At 47.5% G+C, this 11,156-nt stretch overlaps 1 protein-coding gene across 1 annotated transcript in view; it reads left to right on the forward strand.

The window, feature by feature from the left end:
• The window catches only part of LOC102512074 (ATP-binding cassette sub-family A member 17-like), a 108,722-nt gene extending 97,929 nt beyond the window's left edge, over nucleotides 1-10,793 (forward strand). Inside the window, 6 exon segments of the mRNA XM_014562744.2 lie at nucleotides 5,041-5,228; nucleotides 6,178-6,348; nucleotides 6,629-6,819; nucleotides 6,963-7,036; nucleotides 7,507-7,688; nucleotides 10,673-10,793. Of these exon segments, the coding sequence (XP_014418230.2) occupies nucleotides 5,041-5,228; nucleotides 6,178-6,348; nucleotides 6,629-6,819; nucleotides 6,963-7,036; nucleotides 7,507-7,688; nucleotides 10,673-10,793 (927 nt within the window).
• The last annotated feature ends 363 nt before the right edge of the window (nucleotides 10,794-11,156 follow it).

Consider the following 11,156-nt stretch of genomic DNA (forward strand, 5'->3'; position numbering starts at 1 on the left):
CTCAAGTGCTAGAGCACATGCCTAGTATGCACAAGGTCCTGGGTTCAATCTCCAGTACCTCCTCTAAACATAAATAAATAAATAAACCTAATTATCTCCCCCTTCAAATTTAAAAAAAAAAAGATGGTAGATTAAAATCCAAGTAAATCAGTAATTACATTATATATGAATGGACTAAAGACCCCAATTTAAAGATTAAGATTATTAGAGAGGATATTCAAAATGGTATTACCATATGACCCAGCAATTTCACACCTAGGTATACACCCAAGAGAACTGAAAATCCACACTCACGCAAAAATTTGTACATGAATGTTCATAGCAGCATTTTTCACAATAGCCAAAAGGTGGAAACAACCTGAATGTCCAGCAACAGATGAAAGACTAAACAAAATGTAATCTATTCATACAACAGAATACTATTCAACCATAAAAAGGAATGAAGCACTGACACACGTGACAATATGAATGGACCATAAATACATGATGCTAAATGAAAGAAGCCAGACACAAAAGGCCACATTTTGTATGATTCTGTTTATATGAAATATCCAGAACAGGCAAATCTATTGACATAAGTAGACTAGTGGTTGCCAGGAGCTGGAAGTATTGGGGGAAGTGGGGATTTGGATATGGTTATGAGGTTTCTTTGGTGGGGAGTGATGAAACATTCTACAATTGATTGTGATCATGGGCCATCACTGTGAATATGCTAAGAAACCACTGAAGGTGTACACATTTGATGGGTGATTGTGGTAACTGGGTGAATTGTATGGTATGAGAATTATATCTCAATAAGCTGTTATAAAAGAGAAGGAAGGAATGAACAAATAAACAAACAAAGGAATTAAAGACAAGACAGGGCGAGGGAGATGGTCATGGGCAGACCCTCCCTCTGTCCTGTCTTCAATCATCCATCCAACAGACATTTACTGAAGCTCACAGAGAAGGAAATGTGAACCTACCCCATAAACTCAAATGATAAGCATTGTTACATTTCTTTGTAGTATTTAAAGTCAAGCGGCATCTGCTACAAGGCCCTCATCCTGCCTGACTGGCAAGAAATTGGATTTCAGTCTTTCTGAAACTGGATTTGCACATCACTTCCCGGCAGTTTGTGAAAATTCATAGTTGGAAATATAGAATTTAAATATAGTTAGACCTGCTCCTCTACTTCTCCATTTTCTCCTAGAAATCTCACATGACTTAATCTCATTAGCAAAATCTAACAAAGCTGCATCCTTGCTCTCTTCCTTTGTGAGCCTTCTGCTCACCACCCTTTATCTGTTCAAGTATTTTTAAGCATTCTTCTGCGTTTCCTAAAATACCTTCTTATCAAAAATCAACAGTGACTTCTGAGAGTCCATATGTACTCCTGTCAGAGTCACTGCCTCAGAGTCATTCAGCTCCACTGTGGGGTTGTCATTAGTCCATGATGCCACCATGATGCTCTGACCAGTGCTCCTTAGCCACACCAGATGAGCCACCATGGCAACAGGCTTACTCCAGACTCAAGTGTGCAAGAAACATCACATTTCTTTATTTTCTTTAAATCAAATTATAACATTTTCAAGACTTCTATCCCAAAATTGGTTTAAGAAATAGAAAGCCTATATAGACCAAAACTAGAGGTAAAATTGAAATAATGGTAAAAGATGTACCCTTCTTAAAAGAGTCTAGGCTAAAAGGAATTAATGGGCAAGTCTACCAACCTCCACCAAACAGATATTTCCTTCTTATACAACCCCTTCAGAAGCATAGGAGACAAGATGAGGTACTACCCAATCATAACTGAAAAGCCAGACAAGGATAGTGTCTGAAATGAGCCACAGGCCAATTTCACGTAGGAACATACATACCCTAAATAAGCTATTAACAATACAAATTCAGCAGTATATTAAAAGAATAAAAATTATAATCATTATATTTATTCCAGAAATGTAAGTAAAGTTCAATGGTAGAAAATCCATCAATATAAATCACTACCTTGATAGATGAAAGGAGAAAAATATTTATCAATAGAAGCTGAAAAAGCATTTGATAAAAACTCAGTACCCACTCATCATTTAAAAAAATATTTTATCAAACTATCTTGAGAAAAAAGAACAAAGCTGGACGTGTCACATTCTCTGACTTCAGACTATACTGTGAAGCTGTAGTAATCAAAACGGCATAGCACTGGCACAAAAACAGACACATAGGTCAAAGGAACAGAATAGAAATCCCAGAAATAAACCCATGCACTTATGGTCAGCTAATCTATGACAAAGGAAGCAAGAATATACAGTGGGGGAAAAGCAGTCTCTTAAATAAGGTCCTGTGAAAACTGGACAGCTGCATGTAAAAGAATGAAATTGGAACATTTTCTCACACCATGTTAAAAAATAAACTTAAAATGTGATACTGAGTTGACTGTGTTCCTTCCTTTACCACCTCACTGTTCCCCTTCTCTTTCCTAAGGCAATAGTGCACAACTTGGGTTATTTTTGCTTCAAAAATTTGAACAGAAAATTTCATGTCATGGATTTTTTTTTCTTTTGCAAGGCACCTGTTTATCACCTTGTTCAAAAGTAAATGTTCCTTTAGGCTTTTGAAATAAATTTCCCTTTGTAAAAAACAAAACAAAACAAAAACCTCAAAATGGATGAAAAACCTAAAGTAAGACCAGAAACCATAAAACTCCTAGAAAAGAGCATAGGTCACTATTTGACATAAATCATAGCACTATCTTTTTTGGATCTATCTTCTAAAGCAAGGGAAACAAAAGCAAAAATAAACAAATGGGACCTAATTAAACTTCAGACCATTTGCACAGCAAAGGAAACCACTGACAAAATGTAAAGGCAACCTACTGAATGGGAGAAAAATATTTGCCAGTGATATGACTGCTAAGGGGTTAATACCAACATGTGTAAACAGCTCATATGACTCAGTGTCCAAAAAACCCCAAACAACTCAATTTGAAAATGGGCAGAATAACTGAATAAAAATTTTTCCACAGAAGACATGCAGATGGCCAACAGGCAAATGAGAAGATGCACAATCATCAGAGAAATGCAAATCAAAGCCACAACAAGATTATCACCTCACACCTGTCAGAATGGCTATCATCAAAAAGTCTACAAATAACAAATGTTGGTGAGGATGTGGAGAAAAGGGAACTCTAGTACACTGTTGGTGGGAATGTAAATTGGTGGAACCACTATGGAAAACAGTATGGAGATTCCCCAAACTAAAAACAGAATTACCACATGATCCAGCCATTCCATTTCTGGGTGTTTATCTGAAGAAAACTAAAGCACTAATTCAAAAAGATACATGCACCCCTATGTTCATAGTAGTATTATTTACTATAGCCAAGATATGGAAGCAACCTGAATGTCCATCAACAGATGAGTGGATAAATAAGACATTAGATAGGTAGGTAGGTAGGTAGGTAGGTAGATAGATAGAGACAGAGAGAGTGTGGAATATTACTTAGCCATAAAAAAGAATGAAATTCTGCCATTTGCAACAACGTGGATGGACCTAGAAGGTATCATGCTTAGTGAAATATGTCAGACAGAGACAAATACTTTATGTTATCACTTAGATGTGGAATCTAAAAAATAAAACAAATGAATGTATATAACAAAACAGAAACAGATTCACAGATATAGAGAACAAACTTGTGGTTACCAGTGGGGAGAGGGAAGTGGAGAGGGGCAACATAGGGGTAGGGGATTAAGAGATATAAATGACTATGTACAAAATAAATAAGCAACAAGCATATACTGTATAGCACAGGGAAATATAACCATTATTTTCTAATAAATGGAGCATAATCTATAAAAATAGTGAATCACTATGTTGTATACCTGAAGATAATTTAATATTGTAAATCAACTATACATCAATAAAAATTTTTTTAGCAAACTAGAAATAGAAGAAACATTAGGTTAAAATCTCTTGATAAAAGCAGTCAGAAATTTTCATATTTAATAGTGAAATATTTGAAGCATCTTTATTCAAGTCCTCTGTGTTTTTCTTCTCAGCAGTTCCCCCCCACCAACACCTGTCTTCAGGGGAGGAGGCCCCACTCTGGGAATCCAAAGCCCTGCCTTTAACTAGGTGATGACCCTGCCAACGTTATTCCCGAAGCAGACACTCCAGGTAGTTTTCTGGTTTGCATCCCATCACAGCTTCCCCACCCACCACTCCCAGATGGTGGAGCACAGAGCTGTCCAGCTGCTTCATAGGGGAGGAAAAAAGGGGAAGGAAGAACGTTGGTTATCTTTCAAAAATGGCATCACACTATTTTCATCATCGACTCCAGGGGAGCACTTGAATATGGGCACAAATCAGGGTGGCTCACTGCAAGTTCAAGATGGCAAAAACTTGGAAATATCACATATGTGCTTGAAATTTTAATAAAGCCAAGTCAAATCTAGAAACTTTCCCTGGATGACTAAGTAGCAGTTAAATTGAATTTGAGCGGGTTTGTATTTACTGACCAAGGAAGATCTTTAAAACATAACATTGAGTTGAAAAGAATGTCGCAGAATGGTAGATAATGGATGATACTGTTTGGCAAAAACAATATAATCGGTCCTCTGCGGGGAGCACACAGCCATGCAAAAGTCTGGAGGTGCACCCTCACCTGACCACCCTGTGAGAGATTCAAACAGCCTTACAAAGAAAATCTATTCATGGGTACATGTCTAGTAGAAAATATGCTTAAAGGGGAAAAAAATAAAATGTCTTCTATTGACCAGACACTAGAAGGTGATGAGAGGTAAAGAAGTGCTGGTCGCTGAGGCTTCCTGCCAAGGAGGCAGGAAGTAAGTGCTCCAACCCCATATGCGGCCTCCAGAATGGGTGTTCACGCCACCACCCAGTGCTGCATCCAGGCTGCCTAACGTCATCGCTGGCCCATGCACTCCCTGGCACACATCTGTTCCCCTGGCACATGTGGGTGTGCACAGAGCAGAAGCAGGCCCCTGCCCAGTCCACACCTTACCTTCTGATGCCACTCCCCATCAGACTGTGTTCCAACCCCAGGTGCGGCAGTGGATTGGCTACTGCCCCCAGTTTGATGCCCTGCTGGACCACATGATGGGCCGGGAGACGCTGGTCACGTACACCCGGCTGCGGGGCATCCCTGAGCGCCACAGCAGTGCCTGCGTGGACCAAATTCTTGATGACTTACTCATGTACACATATGCCGTCAGCCTGGTGAGGACCTACAGGTGGGACCTGCGGTTCTCTCGGCCCTTCCCCCTTCAGTAATCGATGCACTCTGGCTCTTCTCATTGCTGGGGTGTAGGGCAAGGCCCATCAGCTCCGTGCTTGGGGTAGTTGTGGGGTCCATGCCACTGCATGGATTTTCGGGGAGGCAGCCTCTTCCCCAACCCCTCCCCTACCCCACTATGAGTACCAGTCAAGGACCTGGGCTGCCCCAAAGCAGTTCTTCCTCTTGGCCCTGGGCAGCTGATAGGCAGATGCACCACAGCTGTTATACTTCCTGCCACCTCCCAAAGGGCTTCTAATTTTAGGTAGGCTTGCATTTCAAGCACACATTACCTTATCTTGCTGTGTGTGAGGCATCTAAGCTGTTGATGTTCTGCTGAGAAGCCTGGGGGAGTCCTCAGTCTTGTTGCCAGTGATCCTAACCCAACTCAAACTAGATCTCCAGAGTCCCAGGACTCCCCCGAGCTGTGCACAGCACCCCTGGAGGTTCGCAGTGATTCCTCACTCCCTGGACTGGGAAGTCACATGATGTAGTCCTTGTCTCTTCCCTCTCTGTTGGCTTCAGTTTCAAGAATGTTTCCTTGTTTCCTTGCATCTTTTGAAGATTAAATGAGTTAACACTTGCAAAGTTTAGAACATTGCCTTGTATATTGTAAATGCTATGTGTTTGTTTAAAAGAAAGTTAACTAAAATCACCCTATGCCCTTACCCCCATCACCCATAGCAACCCTCAGAGGAGATTTATGGACCACGTGCTCACCCTGGACTGATGAAATAAGTGTCCAGGGGGATGGTTTGTATGCTGAGTAGACCGCCAAGTCACAGTGCAACCCTGGGGGAGGGTGGTGGGCCATGTTACCGAAAGCCCCCACCAAGGGTATGGAGGGAGGATTGCACTATTGGAAACTTATGATTGCCATTCACCCAAACTCTCCTCTTCTTCCCTAGTGGTGGCAACAAGTGGAAGCTGAGTGCTGGCATCGCCCTGCTTGGAGAGCCTACGGTCATCTTCCTGGATGAGCCGTCCACTGGCATGGACCCCGTGGCCCGGCGCCTGCTCTGGGGCACTGTGGTGAGGGCCCGCAAATCCGTCAAGGCCAATGTCATCACCTCCCACAGGTAGAGCCAGAGTCTGTGTAGGTCAGTGGAAGAGCCAGGACAGGGGCTTGTGGGAGGGGTAGGTTGGGAGGGGCTGGGTGGACAGAAGACCTGTCAGCAGCTGGTGAAGAGTCTATAAGAAGAATCCCTAGGCTCTGCTGTGTGAGCCATACCCTGAGCATGGGAATCAGGAACAGCCTGATCTGGGTGTCCACACTTTCCCATGTGCACATCTTTTGACATGGAGGGCAGGCATCAGCATCCCCCAGTGCGCTATCAGGCCTCTGCCCCCTCTCCCCAGCATGGAGGACTGTGAGGCCTTGTGCACCCGGCTGGCCATCATGGTGCAGGGTCAGTTCAAGTGCCTAGGCAGCCCCCAGCACCTCAAGAGCAAGTTTGGCAGTGGCTATGCCCTACGGGCCAAGATCCAGAGTGATGGGCAGCAGGAGGCCCTAGAGGAGTTCAAGGCATTCGTGGACCTGAACTTCCCAGGTGTGTGCCGCTGTGAAGAGGGTGTCTATGCATCTGTCCATCCCTGACCCCTGGGATGAGGGCCACAAGTTCGTGGGTCCAGGCCCTCCTCCTGTGCCCCTCCAGTCTGGCCCTCACAGGAACATGGTCTCTCCTTTGTGAAGGCAGCATCCTGGAAGATGAGCACCAAGGGATGGTCCATTACCACCTGCCCAGCGATGATCTCAGCTGGGCGAAGGTGAGCACATACCTGGGCATCAGAGGGAGCACACTCTGATGTCACCTGCTTTCTGGTGTTCTCTTGGGTAAAAGTCTCATTCCGTGCTGCTGCAACATTCACACGGATTTCATAGAACATAAGGTGTTTGAGCCAGAAGGGACTTTAGAGATCAGCTTCTTCTGCCCCCTCACAGAGAGGGGAGCAGGCTCAGAGAGGGGATGCCATATGCCCAGAGTCATACAACAAGCCAGGGGCCCAGCTGGGGCCTTCTGGCACCATTCCCAGACAGGGTCCCTTTCCCTGAGATCCCAGACAATTGAATTACATGGGACTCACTTCTTGAGAGGTGGTCTAGGGGCAGCTTAGAGAGGGATGGACCTTTGAGGGCTTTGTCACAACCCCAAAGGCCCTCCCTCTTTCCATCCCCTGCTGCCTCCTCTCCCCTTCCCTGTGCCCCTCGTCCACAGTGGCCTTCTCCCTTCCCACAGGTGTTTGGGATTATGAAGCAAGCTAAGAAGAAGTACATGTTGGAAGACTACACGGTCAACCAGATCTCTCTGGAAGACATCTTCCTGAGCTTCACCTGCCCTGTGCCCTACACCCAAGGGGAAAGCAAACAAGGGCAAGCAGAGTCAGCAAGCCCCACATTACCCTCTCCACCTCCCTTCCTGCCTCCCTCCCAACCTCCCTTTCCACTTCCCACTCCATCTCCCTCCCAGCCTTTCTTCCAACCTTCCTCCCAGGCTCCTTCCTGGCCTCCTACTCCACCTCCCTCCAGGCCTTCCTCCTGATCTACCTGGCCTCCCTCCCAGCCTCCCTCTCCATCACACTCTCCGCCTGCCTCCTGACCTTCCTCCAAGCCTCCCTCACCACTTCCTTCAAAGCCTGGCTTGCTATAATAAAGAGTTCCCAGCGCCAGGTTAGCCCAGGTGCACACAGCTTGCCATGGGCTGCAAGAGGTAGAGTTACTCACAGACCCAGTGAGCTTGGGGGTGGAGGGGTGGGTGTGGCTCTCTGTCAGATTGAGGCCACTCACCTTAGAGGCCTGGTGGAGAACCCAAGTACATTTCCGTGGAAAACGATCTCCTTGAGTCTCATCTGAGTGACCTGTGGCCTCACTGAGACCTGGCTGTGGAAGCAGCCTCAGAGGAATACCTGCCATGTCCTGTCAGGAGCATGAAGGCGGTGGGTTTGGGGTGACCATGATTGTAGTGATGCTATACTTCTGAAGGTCGGAGGAGAGAAGAGACTGACAAGTTTGCTAACCTAAGTCACAATTTTTCAGTATTTAAGTATTTGGATTTGTGGGGCTCCATTTGTTCTCTGCTCTGGCCCATGTAAATGTTAGAGGTGAGCCTGTTATGTGACCCTGCATCAACCCATGATGTGGACATGATTATCATCCCCATTTCTCAGAAGAGTAAGCTGAGAGTTAGAGATATTCAGCAACTTTCCATGGTCAACAGATGGTAGAACCAGGATTCAACTCAGGCAGAAGTTCTCAAAGTGGAATTCTTGACCAGAAGCATCCACGTCATCTTAAAACTTGTTAGAAATGCAGATTCTTGGGCCCCACCCCAGACCTGTTGAATCAGAAATTTGGGGGTCAGAGGCCCAGCAATCTGTGTTGCAGTGAAACCCTATGTTAACATGTGCTTCTGATGCAGCTCCATTGTGAGGAGCACTGAGCTAAGGCCGTGAGCTCAACCATCCAGCTTGAGTGCGGATGGACGTGGCTATGCGCCTTGGTGAAGAGGGCTCTCCTCTGAGATGTGCCCTGTCAAATAGCCTTTCCCTCTCCAGCGTGGTCACACTGGCCCCTCTGAAAAGCCCCTTCGGCTCCTCCTTTGCAGGTGGTTCCCTCCCTCCCTGCTCAGCCATGCTCTGGGACGATGGTGTCTACCATCCTTGCCCTGACTCCCTACCTTCCCTCATCGATCACCAGAATGATAGCACTGTCACATCCCTGGCTGCCACACCCACTCCATTCCTTTTCCCTGTGACTGCTCTGAGGCATTTCACAGTGTCCCCTGCCCCCTTCTTGCCACTGCCCCTAGTCCTCGTTCCTCCCAAGCTCCTTGTCTGCCTCCTCTGAAGGCTCCTCTTCTTTTCTCCCCCAAGTGCAGGGATCCCTCAGTCTCCCAGCCTGCTTCACTTTTCCTCACTCCCTCCTCTGCACCCTGCCACCCTTAAGTTTCTTTCTCATTCACCCCTAGGCCTTCAGCTGCTATCTTATTCCAGCCAGGAACTTTTCTGAGCTTGCAACTATCTAGACTTTTCCAGTGAGTTCTCTCACCCTCCTAAAGCCCAGTGGGAAACAGGCTCTTCTCACACCCTCTGGGTCCTAGGGGCTCTTCCTGCCAGGGCAGTGGATGGGGGTGAGGGAAGGTAGGGCTGTAGCATAGCCAGGAGAAAAACACCTATTTCTGAAAAATAAGAAAACTACCTCTGAAGAAATAAAAGCGCGTGATAAGAACATAGGAGCAAGATGGAAGACAACTGAGGGACTTGGAGTGATGACAGGTGCTGTTTTGGACTCCACAAAGATGCAATATCACAGGGGAGTGAGAGTGGTGATTTAGTCCCCTCACAGTGCCACCAAATCCTAACACTGAAAGAGTGCACCTCTGCCTGGTGTGGGGAGACCAGTAACAAGGAAAGGGTGCGGAGGGTGGGGAGGACAACAAAATACCCAATCGAGAAACAGTAACCAATGGAAACAAAGGTGGGGTGAAGATGATGAAAAACCTTAGAAGTTTGGGTGGATTCCTCCTGTCCTCTGGTGTCGAACATGGGGCCTCTGCGGAACACGCCCGAAGCTCGCTCTGCTCTATCCACTACTCTTCCTGTGCGCATCACCCTGCCCCTCCTCGACCTCCAGCTTCTAGGGCCTCATATGGCACGTTGTGATTGTGATCATCCATTTACTTCTCTGTTTCCTGTTCCAGTCTTGCATGGAGCCTTGGCACCATGACTTCTCCATGTGTACCTGGCTGCTGAGCACAGACCAAGTACCCTGAAGGGGTTCAGTGAGCTTAAAGGGTGGAGGCACAGGGACTAACTGAGGCTGTGGGAGAGGAGGAGGAGTGCCTTGTCCCAGATTCCCTGACTTCTCCAGGAAAAGTCACTCTACCTTCCTCCATCAACACTTATCCCAGGAAATTGCATGGTTTTTCTTGTCAGAATGTCTCATGAAAGAGGTGGGATGTGAGCTGGTTCCTGAAAGATAGATTGCGTGGGCACTGCCTAATACTTGAGTGAACGGAATGCTCAGCTGTGGCTGCAGCATCCAGTAAAGTACGCGGGTTTGCACGTCTATTTTGGGAAGGACTCCCAGGTGTCAGGAGATATAGGGGACAAACAGGTGAGGATATCTAGTGCCAGTGAGAGGGTGACGTCTTGCCCTGGGGCAGGGATGGAGGAGGGATCCAGGGTGAGCCACATTTCAAAGGAAGAAGGAGTTAAACGTGCTGGCTGAGTCCATGAAGTCCCAGGTCTCCGAACTCCACTTTCAGCCTTACGATCTATGCCAATAGTAGCTCCACTGTTCGCCACCTAACTAGGAGTCTTCTCGCCTGAAGCAAGGGCGGAAAGCAGGGCGTGCGGCTGGAAAGGTCAGGGGCAGCCTGGGCGTGACGCTGCTCTCAGGTGCAGGCTCGGCTCGCCTGCGTCCAAGCAGAAGATCACGTCTGGGTCCCGGCTGCGCCGCGCCGCGCCGCGCCGCGCCGCATCCTTCCGAGAGATCCGAGGCCCGAGGCGCAGCCGGTGCGCTTAGACCTTCACTGACACCCACTGCGCGCAGTGGGCTCGCATCGCCAGGACCTCTGCAGCCCAGTCAGCAGCAAGGCCCAAGACCAGAACAGGCCGGGCCCACCAAGGCCAGAGCGTATCCAGAGATGCCCCTGCAGGCTGGCCCTGAACCGCGAGCTTTGGGGACCCCAGCCCCGGCCGGAGAGGCGGGGCGGCCGTGCAGGCTCCGCCAATCAACAGTCGGCGTTCGAATTCGCGTCCTGGCTCGGCCAATCGAGGACCCCCAGGACTGAGGAGGGCGGGGAGAGGGGCGGGGCCTGGCGGCCCAGTGGCGCGCGCCCCCCTCGTGCCGGCCAATGGGAGGGCCGGGCGCGTTTGAAAACTCAGG

The sequence above is a fragment of the Camelus ferus genome, chromosome 18 (assembly GCF_009834535.1).
Source record: "Camelus ferus isolate YT-003-E chromosome 18, BCGSAC_Cfer_1.0, whole genome shotgun sequence".
Taxonomy (NCBI): Eukaryota; Metazoa; Chordata; class Mammalia; order Artiodactyla; family Camelidae; genus Camelus; species Camelus ferus.